Below are 16,724 nucleotides of genomic sequence, written 5' to 3' on the forward strand. Positions count from 1 at the left end.
TTATCATCATCATCATTATTGAAGTTGGGTGGCCATCTGCCAGGGGTGCTTTAATTGTGCTTTTCCTGCATGAGGGCAGAAGGGGGTTGGACTGGATGGCCTTTGGAGGTCCCTTCCAACTCTAGGATTCTATTATTATTATCATCATCATCATTATTGAAGTTGGGTGGCCATCTGCCAGGGGTGCTTTGATTGTGCTTTTCCTGCATGAGAGCAGAAGGGGGTTGGACTGGATGGCCTTTGGAGGTCCCTTCCAACTCTAGGATTCTATTATTATTATTATCATCATCATTATTGAAATTGGGTGGCCATCTGCCAGGGGTGCTTTGATTGTGCTTTTCCTGCATGAGGGCAGAAGGGGGTTGGACTGGATGGCCTTTGGAGGTCCCTTCCAACTCTAGGATTCTATTATTATTATCATCATCATCATTATTGAAGTTGGGTGGCCATCTGCCAGGGGTGCTTTGATTGTGCTTTTCCTGCATGAGGGCAGAAGGGGGTTGGACTGGATGGCCTTTGGAGGTCCCTTCCAACTCTAGGATTCTATTATTATTATTATCATCATCATTATTGAAATTGGGTGGCCATCTGCCAGGGGTGCTTTGATTGTGCTTTTCCTGCATGAGGGCAGAAGGGGGTTGGACTGGATGGCCTTTGGAGGTCCCTTCCAACTCTAGGATTCTATTATTATTATCATCATCATCATTATTGAAGTTGGGTGGCCATCTGCCAGGGGTGCTTTGATTGTGCTTTTCCTGCATGAGGGCAGAAGGGGGTTGGACTGGATGGCCTTTGGAGGTCCCTTCCAACTCTAGGATTCTATTATTATTATCATCATCATCATTATTGGAGTTGGGTGGCCATCTGCCAGGGGTGCTTTGATTGTGCTTTTCCTGCATGAGGGCAGAAGGGGGTTGGACTGGATGGCCTTTGGAGGTCCCTTCCAACTCTAGGATTCTATTATTATTATCATCATCATCATTATTGAAGTTGGGTGGCCATCTGCCAGGGGTGCTTTGATTGTGCTTTTCCTGCATGAGAGCAGAAGGGGGTTGGACTGGATGGCCTTTGGAGGTCCCTTCCAACTCTAGGATTCTATTATTATTATTATCATCATCATTATTGAAATTGGGTGGCCATCTGCCAGGGGTGCTTTGATTGTGCTTTTCCTGCATGAGAGCAGAAGGGGGTTGGACTGGATGGCCTTTGGAGGTCCCTTCCAACTCTAGGATTCTATTATTATTATTATCATCATCATTATTGAAATTGGGTGGCCATCTGCCAGGGGTGCTTTGATTGTGCTTTTCCTGCATGAGGGCAGAAGGGGGTTGGACTGGATGGCCTTTGGAGGTCCCTTCCAACTCTAGGATTCTATTATTATTATTATCATCATCATTATTGAAGTTGGGTGGCCATCTGCCAGGGGTGCTTTGATTGTGCTTTTCCTGCATGAGAGCAGAAGGGGGTTGGACTGGATGGCCTTTGGAGGTCCCTTCCAACTCTAGGATTCTATTATTATTATTATTATCATCATCATTATTGAAATTGGGTGGCCATCTGCCAGGGGTGCTTTGATTGTGCTTTTCCTGCATGAGGGCAGAAGGGGGTTGGACTGGATGGCCTTTGGAGGTCCCTTCCAACTCTAGGATTCTATTATTATCATCATCATCATCATCATTATTGAAGTTGGGTGGCCATCTGCCAGGGGTGCTTTGATTGTGCTTTTCCTGCATGAGGGCAGAAGGGGGTTGGACTGGATGGCCTTTGGAGGTCCCTTCCAACTCTAGGATTCTATTATTATCATCATCATCATCATCATTATTGAAGTTGGGTGGCCATCTGCCAGGGGTGCTTTGATTGTGCTTTTCCTGCATGAGGGCAGAAGGGGGTTGGACTGGATGGCCTTTGGAGGTCCCTTCCAACTCTAGGATTCTATTATTATTATTATCATCATCATTATTGAAATTGGGTGGCCATCTGCCAGGGGTGCTTTGATTGTGCTTTTCCTGCATGAGGGCAGAAGGGGGTTGGACTGGATGGCCTTTGGAGGTCCCTTCCAACTCTAGGATTCTATTATTATTATCATCATCATCATTATTGGAGTTGGGTGGCCATCTGCCAGGGGTGCTTTGATTGTGCTTTTCCTGCATGAGGGCAGAAGGGGGTTGGACTGGATGGCCTTTGGAGGTCCCTTCCGACTCTGTGATTCTAAGTGGGCCTCCCCTCCAAACACACCCAGCCAGCTATTTTAAAGCCAAGTCCTTCTGAGCAAGGCTCTCACTTGGCTGCCTCTGTCCCTTTTCTTTCTTTCTTTCTTTCTTTCTTTCTTTCTTTCTTTCTTTCTTTCTTTCTTTCTCTCTCTCTCTTTCCCTGCAGAGCGTGGGAGGCACAGAGCAGGGACTGTGTATTGCCCTGAATGTATGGGGCGCATCCACGGCTGCACTTGAAGCTAAGACGATGACGAAGGCGATGAGTCTCGAACGATGCTCTGCATTAAACCCCATGAACCAATGCCTCCATCGCAGGCCTTCCAAGCTAATTTTAGACGGTTATGAAAGACGTTTCCCGGGAGGTTGAAGAACCCTTGGCTGCTCAAATACCGCTGAGTGATCGTGTTCCCTTGGAAGCGCCTTCTTTGCAGGCTTTTAAGTAGAGGCTGGGTGGCCATCTGCCAGGGGTGCTTTGATTGTGCTTTTCATACCTGTCCGTAGACACCTCCAAGGTCATGTGGCCAGCATGACGACACAGAGCACCATTACCTTCCCACTGGAACAGTACCTATTGATCTACTCACATTTGTATGTTTTCGAACTGCTAAGTTGGCAGAAGCTGGGGCTAACAGTGGGAACTCACTCCACTCCCTGGATTTAAACCACCAACCTTTCAATCAGCAAGTTCAGCAGCTCAGCTGTTTAACCTGCTGCGCCACCAGGGACTCCTAAAATGGGGTATAAATAATAATAATAATAATAATAATAATAATAATAATAATAATAACAACAACAACAACTAAGGTCAAGGGTTAAAGAAGTAAAAAATGGAGACCCTGGAGCAAGGGAGGGTAGCATGGGCTTTATGGAATATAATAATAATAATAATAATAATAATAATAATAATAATAATAATAGTCACTTGGGAAGTGTTCAACTTGTGATTTTGTGATATGAAATCCAGCATATATATCGTTTGCTGTGTCAAACTATGTCTTTGTGTCAATAATAATAATAATAATAATAGTAATAATAATAATAGGCTTTTCAACAGAGGCTGGATGGCCATCTGTTGGGACTGTTTTGATTGTGCTTTTTCTGCACGCAACGGGGGTTGGACTATAGTTGGAACATTGGGTCTATTCCAACTATGGGATTCTATAGCACTAATAATAATAATAATAATAATAATAATAATAATAATAATAATAATAAGCTTTTAAATAGAGGCTAGATGGCCAACTGGCAGGACTGCTTTGATTGTGCTTTTCCTGCATAATAGCAGAAAGGATTGGATTAGATGATTCTATGATCATGATTAATCATGGACTTGATGGCCATGGCCCCTGGCGTCCCTTCCGAGTCTAGAATTTAATAATAATAATAATAATAATAATAATAATAATAATAATAATAATAATAATAAGCTTTTAAACAGAGGCTGGGTGGCCATCTGTTGTATGGAAGAAGGGGATTGGACTAGATGATCCTATGATGATGATGATGATGATGATGATGATGATGAAGAAGAAGAAGAATATTATTATTAAGTAGGGGCTATATGACCATCTGTTGGGAGGGCTTTGATTGTGCTTTGCCTTTATGGAAGAGGGTTGGACTAGATGGCCCATGGGAGTCCCTTCCAATTCTAGGATTTTAAGGGAACATGAATAAATGATGCCAAGGGGCCAATGGCTACCTCCAAAACCTGGAGACATTGCCCATCATACTTGGGCAATTCTGAGTTGGATTTCAATCAGGTTCTGAATTAAAACCAAATTGTGATGAGTTTCCATACTGTGCCATGCACATTTCTATGCTGGAATCAGGCTATTGTTGTTTTTCTTAAAATGTGTGATGGGGCCCACAACCAAAGGAGGGAAAATAAGGAGTTTTTGGACATGTTTCCCTATCACAAAAGTCCTTTCTTATCAGGCTAAGCATGAGAACGGAATGATAAGAAAGGACTTCTGTGATAGGAAGAACTGCTTCAAACTGACCGATGGACTCAAAAGCAGAGAGTCCAATGGGCAGGAAAAAGCAGGGTTTTTGCACCCGTTGTAATAACCGGGAAATAAAGTTTCTACAGTAGAGTCTCACTCATCCAACGTTCGCTTATCCAATGTTTTGGATTATCCAACGCAGTCTGCCTCCTGCCCTGTGGATGGAGCGTATCTGGATTTTAGTAAGGCCTGCAACAAGGTCCGACATGATCTTCTGGCAAACAAACCAGTCAAATGTGGGCTAGACAAAACTACGGTTAGGTGGATCTGTAATTGCTTAAGCGAACGAGCCCAAAGGGTGATTCTCCCCAATGCGTCTTCTTCATCTTGGAAAGAAGTCACGAGTGGAGTGCCTCAGGATTGCGTCCTGGGCCCAGTTCTGTTCAGGATCTTTATTAACGACTTAGACCAGGGGTCCCCAAACTTTTTAAACAGGGGGCCAGTTCACAATCCTTCAGACCGTTGGAGGGCCGGACTATAGTTAGCCACTGAGCAATAATAATTAATAATAATAGAAATAATAATAAAAAGAGGGTTGGAAGAGACCCTTTGGGCCATTGAGTCCAATCCCCTTCTGCCTTTGTGCACCGAAAACACAAGCAAAGCACCCCTGACAGATGGCCACCCAGCCTCAATATTAATAATAATAATAACAGCAATAATAATAAAAAAGAGGGTTGGAAGAGACCCCTTGGGCCATTAAGTCCAACCCCCTTTTGCCTCTGGCACTAAAAGCACAAGTAAAGCACCGCTGACAGATGGCCACCCAGCTTCAATGTTAATAATAATAATAATAATAATAATAATAATAATAATAATAATAAGGAGAGTTGGAAGAGACCTCTTGGGCCAGAGTCCAACCCCCTTCTGCCTCTGTGCACCAAAAGCACAAGCAAAGCACCGCTGACAGATGGCCACCCAGCTTCAATGTTAATAATAATAATAATAATAATAATAATAATAATAATAAGGAGAGTTGGAAGAGACCTCTTGGGCCATTAAGTCCAACCCCCTTTTGCCTCTGGCACCAAAAGCACAAGCAAAGCACCGCTGACAGATGGCCACCCAGCTTCAATGTTAATAATAATAATAATAATAATAATAATAATAATAATAATAATAATAAGGAGAGTTGGAAGAGACCTCTTGGGCCAGAGTCCAACCCTCTTCTGCCTCTGGCACCAAAAGCACAAGCAAAGCACCGCTGACAGATGGCCACCCAGCTTCAATGTTAATAATAATAATAATAATAATAATAATAATAATAATAATAATAAGGAGAGTTGGAAGAGACCTCTTGGGCCAGAGTCCAACCCCCTTCTGCCTCTGTGCACCAAAAGCACAAGCAAAGCACCGCTGACAGATGGCCACCCAGCTTCAATGTTAATAATAATAATAATAATAATAATAATAATAATAATAATAATAAGGAGAGTTGGAAGAGACCTCTTGGGCCAGAGTCCAACCCTCTTCTGCCTCTGGCACCAAAAGCACAAGCAAAGCACCGCTGACAGATGGCCACCCAGCTTCAATGTTAATAATAATAATAATAATAATAATAATAATAATAATAATAAGGAGAGTTGGAAGAGACCTCTTGGGCCAGAGTCCAACCCCCTTCTGCCTCTGTGCACCAAAAGCACAAGCAAAGCACCGCTGACAGATGGCCACCCAGCTTCAATGTTAATAATAATAATAATAATAATAATAATAATAATAATAAGGAGAGTTGGAAGAGACCTCTTGGGCCAGAGTCCAACCCTCTTCTGCCTCTGGCACCAAAAGCACAAGCAAAGCACCGCTGACAGATGGCCACCCAGCTTCAATGTTAATAATAATAATAATAATAATAATAATAATAATAATAATAAGGAGAGTTGGAAGAGACCTCTTGGGCCAGAGTCCAACCCTCTTCTGCCTCTGTGCACCAAAAGCACAAGCAAAGCACCCCTGACAGATGGCCACCCAGCCATAATAATAATAATAATAATAATAATAATAATAATCATAATAAGAATAATAATGGTTGTAAGAGAAGAAGAGACCCCTTGGGTCATTTAGCCCAACCCCCTTATGACCTTGTGCCGTGGTGGCCGGATAAATGGCTTCGATGGGCCGCATCCGGCCCCCGGGCCTTAGTTTGGGGACCCCTGACTTAGACGAAGGGTTAGAAGGCACGATCATCAAGTTTGCAGATGACACCAAATAGAGAGGGCTAGCCAATAATCCAGAAGACAAGAGCAGAATTCAAAACGATCTTAACAAATTAATAGTTCTCAGTGTCTCTGCCACAGTTTTTAAGGTTGGCTTAAAGCCCATCTTTCAATCTCTTTTCCTGTCCACCGACATTTCCATTCTTGAATTAGGAGTAGAGTAACTGCTTTGTGAGACATCCGGCATTCGGACACACAAACACACACAGAGCCCGGAAAGTTGTCCCCCTTCGAGATCCCCTTGACTTAGGAACAAAGGGTGGGAAAGACTCTCCTCTCGATTAATAGGACTTTATTGTCATGGTGCATCGTGCCACGAAATTACATGCCATGCCCAATGCGCACTGTACATGCATATGTAGACTTGCAAAACAAAAGCATCCCTCCTTCTAATCACATCCTCATGACTATGGCACAGCCGCAATATTAATGTCACATCAGTATATAGTTCAGTGTAGTCACAGCTCTGGTTTCCTTACCTGCAGATGGTCTTCCTTCCTTCCTTTCTCCTTCCCTTCTTTCTTTCTTTCCTTCTTTCCTTGGTGCGATAATGCAGAAGGGAAGGAAGGCTCAGGGAGGGAGGGAGGGGGCGGGTCCTCCCTTAAAGCCTCTTACTCAAGCCTTCCTCCAATAGCTTTGCCTGCAAATAGACCCAATCTCCCAGGTGAAGAGGTCAAGCCAAAGCAGGACGGATGGGATGGATCGCATTGGCCTCTTGAGCCGCCGCATCACGCTCTGGGCTCACTTGCGGTCTACTAAGGCCTCGTCCACACCGTCAAAGGATGCAGATTCGGATAATTTTATTATCACAGTCACAGACCAGGAGTTTCAAGCACTAAGAGTTGTGTGTTTTCCAGGCTGTATGGCCATGTTCCAGAAGCATTCTCTCCTGACGTTTCGCCCACATCTATGGCAGGCATCCTCAGAGGTTGTGAGGTATCATCCATGTATCATGACCGAAAGATTGGCAGTTCAAATCTGGGTAGCTGGGTTAACCTGCTGTTAGCCCCAGCTTCTGCCAAACCAGCAGTTCGAAAATATCCAAATGTGAGTAGATCAATAGGTACTGCTCCGACGGGAAGGTAACGGCGCTCCATGCAGCCATGCTGGCCAAATTACTTTGGAGGTGTCTATGGACAAAGCCGGCTCTTTGGCTTAGAAATGGAGATGAGCACCAACCCCCAGAGTCAGACACGACTGGACTTAATATCAGGGAAAAACATTATTATTATTATTATTATTATTATTATTATTATTATTATTATTATTATTGTGTTGTCGAAGGCTTTCATGGCCGGATTCACAGGGTTGTTGTGTGCTTTCCGGGCTGTATGGCCATGTTCCAGAAGCATTCTCTCCTGACGTTTCGCCCACATCTACGGCAGGCATCCTCAGAGGTTGTGAGGTACCTGTACTGCAAGAGTTTGTCTTCCCTAATTCTTCTAATATTGGATGGCTTTAGTATACTCAGGAATTCAATTGTGTCTCTTTCGTAGTAAGTCTATACCTCTGAGGATGCCTGCCATAGATGTGGGCGAAACGTCAGGAGAGAATGCTTCTGGAACAAGGCCATACAGTCCGGAAAACACACAACAACCCTGTGATTCCAGCCATGAAAGCCTTCAACAATATACCTCACAACCTCTGAGGATGCCTGCCATAGATGTGGGCGAAACGTCAGGAGAGAATGCTTTCGTAACATGGCCATACAGCCCGGAAAACACACAACAACCCTGTGATTCCGGCCATGAAAGCCTTCAACAATATACCTCACAACCTCTGAGGATGTCTGCCATAGATGTGGGCGAAACATCAGGAGAGAATGCTTCTGGAACAGTTGACATCACTGGCCAAATAATAATAATAATAATAATAATCATCATCATCATCATCATCATCATCTGCACGCATCATCCGAAAATACATCACACAGTCCTAGACACTTGGGAAGTGTTCGACTTGTGGTTTTGTGAAACGAAATCCAGCATATATATCTTGTTTGCTGTGTCATACAACGTCGTTGTGTTGATAATAATAATAACAACAACAACAACAACAATACACTTTATTTATATTCAGCTTTGTCTCCCTGGAGAGACTCAGAGCGAATTACAGTACAGATAGAGTCTCACTTATCCAACATAAATGGGCTGGCAGAATGTTGGATAAGCGAAAATTTTGGATAATAAGGAGGGATTAAGGAAAAGCCCATTAAATGTCAGATTACGTTATGATTTTACAAATTAAGCACCAAAGCATCATGTTTTACAACAAATTGACAGAAAAAGCAGTTCAATACATGGTTATGTTATGTAGTAATTACTGTATTTACGAATTTAGCACCAAAACATTTCAATGTATTGAAAACATTGACTACAAAAACATTGACTACTAAAAGACAGATTGCGTTGGATAATACAGAACATTGGATAAGTGAAGGTTTGATAAGTGAGACTCTACTGTATAAGGCAAGCATTCAATGCCTTTTGATACAACGAACAACAACATACAATACACAGATATAATAAAGGTAAATATAATCAACTTAAGGTAAAGGTTTTCCCCTCTAAAATGCCCAGGAAGCTAAAATATAATTATAAAATGCAGGTCCTAAGCTTCTGTCACCTTAGGTAAAGGTAAATTTTGTGTATTGTTGTGTATTGGCATTGAATTCTGCCAGTTTTGTAAGCTGCCCTGAATCCCTTCGGGTGAGAAGAGCGGGATAGAAATAATGGAAATAAATAAATAAATAAATAAATAAAAATTGTCAATAAATAAATAAAAATAGAGTCAGTTGTGTCTGACTCTAGGGATTGGTGTTCATCTCCATTTCTAAGCCAAAGAGCCGGTGTTGTCTGTAGACACCTCCAAGGCCACGTGGCCACTGGCATGACTGTGTGGAGCACCGTTACCTTCCCGCCGGAGCAGTACCTATCAATCTACTCACATTTGCATGTTTTCTACCTGCCTACATATTGTAATGAACCTTTGGTAGCTCCTGTAAATTTATGCTGATGTTGATGTTTCATGTGTCATGTTCTATGTCAGGTATAATTTACTTGATAGGCTATGTTATTATTTAATTTTAGTCGTCATGTTACAATGTGCTTGTTACCTTCCCGCCAGAGCAGTACCTATCAATCTACTCACATTTGCATGTTTTCTAACTGCTTACATATTGTAATGAACCTTTGGTGGCTCCTGTAAATTTATGTTGATGTTTCATGTTCTATGTTAGGTATAATTTACTTGATAGGCTATGTTATTATTTAATTTTAGTCGTCATGTTACAATGTGCTCTTATAAGTTTAGGTTATTTTGCGTTATTATGGTTGTATTTATTGCTTTATTAAGGCATTGAATGTTTGCTTTTTTGTTTGTTGGAATTCGCCCTGAGTCCCCTCGGGGAGATAGGATGGAATATAAATAAATCATTATTATTATTATTTTATTATGACACAGCAAACAAGATAGATATGCTGGATTTCGTATCACAAAATCACAAATCGAACACTTCCCAAGTGTCTAGGACTGTGTGATGTATTTTCGGATGATGCGTGCAGATCCCAGTAGGGTGGCCTTTTGCAGTTGGCAGATTGTAATTTATATACAAGTATATATCGGCAGGTTTTTGAGTAATTATATTGGACTACTGCCGATTTCTGAGCCTGAATATATTGCACAAGATTTCCCTAGCCTAAAATGATACATTTTAATATATGGGTTTATGGTTCCCGTCCCCTTGATCTGGTCATGTAAGTGTGATTTATTGTTAGAATTGTATTATTTTACTTTGTTTAATAATGTGTATTATGTTGTTATGTAATGTTTGTGTTGCTTTTATGACTGTAAACCGCCCTGAGTCCCATCCGGGAGATAGGGCGGTATATAAATAAAATTTTTATTATTATTATTATTATTATTATTATTATTATTATTATATTGTATAATATGTACTTACAATATATAAGTATATATATTGTATATACTTATAATATTGATAATAATATAATATTAATTATATATTATATATTAAATGTAATATTACTAATAATATTGCCATATAATGATATAGTACAATATAGTAATTTAATGCTTATATTGTGCCATGCTAATAATATATTGTATGTACATTTGATTTGTAAGCCACTCTGAGTCCCCTCCGGGGTGAGAAGAGCAGGATATAAATGTAATAAATAAACTACAACTCCCAAATGACAAAATTAATTCCACCCCAACTCCACTAGTATTCAAATTTGGGCATCTCTTCCAAATCTATGATTCTATGCAATTATTATTATTATAAAGCAGTGGCTAGATGGCCATCTGTCAGGAAGGCTTTGATTGTGTCCTCCTGCCTGGCAGAAAGAATGGGGTTGGATTACATGGCCTTTAGAGATCCCTTCCCACTCTGTATGATCCTATGAACACTGTTTACAAACTGCATCCAGTGACAGATTCCCTCACTTCTTTCTCCTGAGCCCCATTGCAGCCCAAAGAAAGCCAAGCCACGTGGGAAAGCAACAAAAGGCGACCTGTCCCTTTAAAAAAGAAATATCCTCATCTCCATATACTAATGAGCAAAGGTAAGCGTTTCTCTCTGGTCCGCAGCGCAGTGCCTCCTGGGAAGCCGAGTGCCGGTGGCTCCTCCCACTTGCTTACTCCGCTTTACTCAAGAAGGCCAGGGACTGCATTTCCCGGCATGCAAAGCGGAATAACCCGGGCGCTGCGGCCTTAAAGGGCCAGCACAGGCGGAAGTGGCTCCAAAGCTCAGCAAGGAGGTAACGCTTTACCAAAGTGGGGGCGTGGGTGGGTTCCTGTTTTGGAATTAATCTGAATTAATCTGGATTATAGCGCAGTGTTTCCTTGGTGTCTTTTAGAGCAGACATTGCTAAAAGGTTCAGGTTCCTGTCTCAGCTCACAAGTTCATGATTCAAGTTCCCTGTGTTTGCCTATGTTCCTGAAAGAATTTTATTTATTTACGGTATTTATATTCCGCCCTTCTCACCCCGAAAGGGACTCAGGGCGGATCACAATGCACATATACATGGCAAACATTCAATGCCATTATTAGACATACAAACATATAGACAGACACAGAGGCAATTTAACATTTTCCAGCTTCCGGCTTCATGAGGGTGTGCTTGATTCCGGCCACAGGGGGAACTTGTGACACCGAGTCCTTGATGGTAGTACTTCTTCATTCCTTTCCGCACACTGCTGGCAGTTTTTATTAGCCTCCCCGCATAAAGCGGTATCTAAACTTTTCGATGGTGAAGTGCGTTAAAGCGCTGAGCTGCTGAACTTACAGACCGAAAGGTCCCAGGTTCAAATCCCCGGAGTGGCTTGAGCACCCACTGTTAGCTCCAGCTCCTGCCAACCTAGCAGTTCGAAAACATGCCAATGTGAGTAGATCAATAGGTACTGCTCCGGCGGGAAGGTAACGGCGCTCCATGCAGTCATGCCTATGGCCACATGACCTTGGAGGTGTCTACAGACAACGCCGGCTCTTCGGCTTAGAAATGGAGATGAGCACTAACCCCCAGAGTCAGACATGACTGGACTTAATGTCAGGGGAAACCTTTACCTTTACTTAAACTTTTCAACTCAACAGATGAAACTGTTTTTTGAGCTGTTTTTCCTTGGAAAAAGTTCCTGCTTTCATGCTTCTGGATGTATGCCTGTGATCTTGACTTCATGTACATTGCCATTTATGAACTACTGCGATTTTATAGCTCCTTTTCTACTGCCCTTTTGGAAAATGACATTTTTTCCTTGCTTTTCGTAATAAACTGTTGTAGTTAGTACTACTGGACTCTGGTGTGGCGCTGGGTGAAAAAGTGCAACACCTTCTTCCTTTGGACTCCTTCCAGCTTAGAGTCAATATCTCTCTTGAATTGCTTTGCCCAGAATGGGACACAGTCTTATTCCAGGTGAAGAGGTCTGACCAAAGCAGAATAGAGATGCACCTTGACTTTCCTTCTCTAGACCAGGCATGGGCAAATTTTGGCCATCCAGGTGTTTTGGACTCCAACTCCCACAATTCCTTACAGCCAGTGGAACTTGGTCCAAAAAAACCTGGAGGGCCCAAATTTGCCCATGCCTGATCTAGACTCTGTTTTCTTTCTGATTTCATTTGTTTCTGTCGCACCACAGGTTAGCTTCACCTTGCTATATACCCCAAACTGCACACAGGTTAAAGTCTTTTAGTTTATTAGAAAATAGAAGATAAAAAAGTTCTTTAAAAGCAAAAGTAAAGTTCCAAAAGTTCATTACAAAATAAAGCCTTAGAGAATAATCCAAGAAATCACAAGGCATAAACAAAAGTCCCATTAGAGCATGACAAAGTCCCAGGATCATGAACATATAGTCTGCAAGATAATCCAGGAAAACGAGAGCTTGCTTCTTGATTGAACGAAAGTTGCTTTGACAAAGGTTTGTCTCCAAAGACATTGGTTTAATACCCTTTGCAAATCATGAAAGCATTTCTCTGGCCTCTAACCTCCCTCTTGTTTGCGATTCTCACACTCCTCCGAACCCTGAATTCCAAACTGTCAGCTCGATCTAGGGAACCTGTTTCAACAAGGTCAGACTGCTCATTAGTTTGCTGAGCTGATGAAGGTGTATTGGGAAAATATAATACTTGTATTGGAAACTATATATTGAATGTAATCATATTAGAAATAGGAATAGGAAAATATGTAATCACCAGCAGATTGTGTGCATATAGCCCCAAAAATACACTCTGCCTAGCGAATAACCGTCTCCTCATAAGCAGAGACCAAAGTTCACCCTAAGTGCCAGAGACATATGTCAAGTGTCAACAAGAATAGATAAAGCTCCATGCTAATGGACAAAAGACAAATTAAGGCTTTTGGGATGTCAAGATAAGACCTGGCACCATGTAGGAGTGCTAATGGCTCCCTAAAAGCTAGGATAAGGGGGAAATCCTCAATTAATGGGAACCCCTGAAAACCTAGATAGGAATTCCTTAGATAAGGCCTAATGGAGGGTCAGAGGTCTTGAAAGTAGCCTATATTTTAGGAAAATGCAAAAGTAGCTTTTAGTAAAGTTCAAAGTAAGACTTTTTTTGACTCTAATTGGTGATGGATAATGCCTATATGACGTATGTAGATGGAGGGGAAATGGTATAAAAGAACCTGTGTTTCTTTGTTCTGTACCTTCGCTTTCCTGATTACAGGAGAAGGTCCTTCTTATTGCTTATTTCTCTCTGGCCACTGAGAATAAACGTCTTTTTCTACAGCAACCGGAACTCTCTTTGTCTCATTACCTCAAACCTTTGTCTGCCATTTCAGAGCCTCATTATTAGACTGAGAACTGTCCTCCTTTTCCAAGTCCATTTGTACCTGGCTAGTTTCAGTACCATCAACATTGTTCCTTGCTGTGGGAAAATGAACTAGCACTCCCTGTTCCTCATCTTCTACAACAGGGACATTTTGAACCTGACTGTGAACCTGAATCCCATCATCCTCATCAGAGTCGATCTGAGGTTCCAGCTGAGTCACAACAGTTTCTGCTTTAGTGTCATATCTTACATTTGTTGATACTCATTGTGTTAGTTTTGGCCAATCAGCTTCTTAATCTGTTGAGGTCATTTTGCATCTGGATCCTGTCCTCTGGAGTATTAGCTCTCCCTCCTAATTTCGTCCCATCTGCAAACTTGAAAAGAAGGACACCCAAATGGCTGGGGGATTGTGTGTCCCTTTCTCAGCATGGTTGCCTGCTTTTCCTTCCTTCTTTCCAGGCCCAGGCACAGATGGACAGATGAACAGATGGCGGCCGAAGGGGTCGACTGGACAGTGGTGGCCCTCACCTGCCAGCACAAGGACAGTGCCTCCGCCTTCCAGAAAGGTTTTTGTAATATATATAGTTTCTTTGTTTGGGTCAAACAAGTAAACATAGCCACTTTTCCTCCTGAAGGAGTTTAGAAGATAATATAGGTGACGTATAGTGTATATATATCTTAACAATTTCACAAAAAAGAGATCACAAATTTAATATGTAGCTTGGGTCACAGCGAATGTATATTTAGGCGTGTCGGCCCAATCTTTATTGCCGCTTTTCCTTTCCAGTTTCAAGGTGAAAAACTGTTTCTTATTCCACCCCATTTTTTGCTCTAATAATTCCTCTATTTCCCCCTTTATTTTCCCTATAGAATGCTTGTACCTTGACACAGTCCCAGCACATAGGAATAAATATTCCAGTTTCTCCACATTCATGCCAACAGAATTTAGATGTCCTTTTGGTAATGTGTGGAGCCCCCGGTGGTACAGCAGATTAAACTCCTGAGCTGCAGAACTTGTGGACTGAAAGGTTGGAGATTTGAATCTGGGAGTGGAGTGAGCTCCTGCTATTAGCCCCAGCTTTTGCCAACCTAGCAGTTCGAAAACATGAAAATGTGAGTAGATCAATAGGTACCGTTTCTGCAGGAAGGTAACGGTGTTCCATGTAGTCATGCTGGCCACATGTCCTAGGAGGTGTCTACTGACAACGCCGGCTCTTCGCCTTAGAAATGGAGATGAGCAACAACCCCCAGAATTGGACACGACTAAACTTCATGTCGGGAAATGTTAATTTTTCCCTTTGGTAATGTGTGCTGACTGCTGGGGGGGTCCTATATCATTTTGTCAATATTTTCCGTTTTATTTCTTTGATCTTTAAATGTCTACATTTTTATTGAATTTATCCACTGTTCTAAGTCCTTCTGATTACAGTTTATTTCCTCTTTCCATACTTCTAACAGGGTGGGCTTCAAATGATACTGGTTATCTATTAATTAGTTATATATGCACCCCTTAATTCCTTTCCCTTTCTTAGTTTTCCATTGTAATATTTGATCTAAATCTGTCTCAGGAACTTCCGCCTTCCAGAAAGGTGAGCCTGGACACGTTGGCATTTGGAAGCAGTTTCCTCATTTATTATTATGATTAATACCACAATCGATTGCCTTTCCCACTCATGAGCGATAAGGCGGAACATGCCCAAAGGGCAACAGTCATCACATGCCAAAGGTCCATGTTAGTAGAGTTACAAACAAGAGGGGTTCTATAGTTTTGGTCTTAAGTTGCAATCTTATGTAAACAGAACAAAGACAGGGATTTAATATGCTGCCATCAGCATTGCTTCAGGGTAGGTTTGCAGGCATTCCTTACCATGATTGAGTTTGGAGGAAGTAGAAACTGCCAGGCTTAAAAATAGTATAATATAATATAAATATAATATAATATATCATAATATAGTACAATAATATAATAAAATATGCTGCAGGATGCCCCTCCCGGAAAAACAAAGTTTGTGCAGTTTAATAAACTTTCTCCATGTTTTTAATGATAGAACCAATTAGGAAATAACATTTATAACCCAGGAACAAAAATCGGGTTACACAGTGAAATATATTATCATTATATCATAATAATATAATATAATATAATAATAGTAATCTATATATATAAAAGGGTAATGAAATTTTGGCCTAGGACAAAACAACAAAACTACACATCCCAGAAACACTAAACTTGGCAGCACAACCCCTCATCCATGCCTCTACGTTCATACAACAGAAAGAAAAGAAAAATAAAGTCCTAATTAGAGGGAGAGGAATAATTATTTTTATCCAGTTGCTGCCAGTTAGAAGGCTAAGCTCCGCCCATTTGGTCTCCTAGCAACTCACTCAGCCCAGGGGACAGACAGACTTAGGCCTCACTTAGGCCTCTTCCACACTGCCTATAAAATACAGATTATCTGATTTTAACTGGATTACAGTATATGGCAGTGTAGACTCAAGGCCCTTCCACACAGCTATATAACCCATTTATAATTTTATATTATCTGCTTTGAACTGGATTATCTGGACTCCACACTGCCATATAATCCACTTCAGTGTGCATTTTATACAGCTGTGTAGAAGGGGCCTCATATAATCCAGTTCTAAGCAGATAATATAAGATTATAAATATAATATGTAATAATTACTGTGATATAATAATACAGAACAATATAATCTCTAAAATCAGGACAGTAAATAAAGAGCAACACTCTGAAAGCATAAGCCACAGCAACGCGTGGCCGGGCAAAGCTAGTATAATATAATGTGCTATAGCAGGATGTCTTTCCCATACATAGGAAATGACATTGATAACCCAGGAACAAAAAATTGTTACATAGTGTAATATTTTAACCATCTCACTTTAATATCTATATCCATAGTTTCTAATTAAGTGTCATAGATGAAACTGGTTCTGTATCAGGCCTGGGCCAACTTTGGTCCTACTGGCTGT

The 16,724-nt window shown here is 41.3% G+C and overlaps 1 protein-coding gene across 2 annotated transcripts in view; it reads left to right on the plus strand.

Annotated features, from left to right (window-relative positions):
- Positions 1 to 11,073: 11,073 nt before the first annotated feature.
- The window catches only part of fcsk (fucose kinase), a 35,165-nt gene continuing 29,514 nt past the window's right edge, over positions 11,074 to 16,724 (plus strand). For both annotated transcript variants that reach the window (XM_062961676.1, XM_062961677.1), the window contains exons 1-2: positions 11,074 to 11,207; positions 14,192 to 14,298. In XM_062961676.1, the coding sequence (XP_062817746.1) occupies positions 14,220 to 14,298 (79 nt within the window). In that variant the 5' untranslated portion in view covers positions 11,074 to 11,207; positions 14,192 to 14,219. The remainder of the gene's footprint in view (positions 11,208 to 14,191; positions 14,299 to 16,724) is intronic.

This window comes from Anolis carolinensis, unplaced genomic scaffold (assembly GCF_035594765.1).
Source record: "Anolis carolinensis isolate JA03-04 unplaced genomic scaffold, rAnoCar3.1.pri scaffold_9, whole genome shotgun sequence".
Lineage (NCBI taxonomy): Eukaryota > Metazoa > Chordata > Lepidosauria > Squamata > Dactyloidae > Anolis > Anolis carolinensis.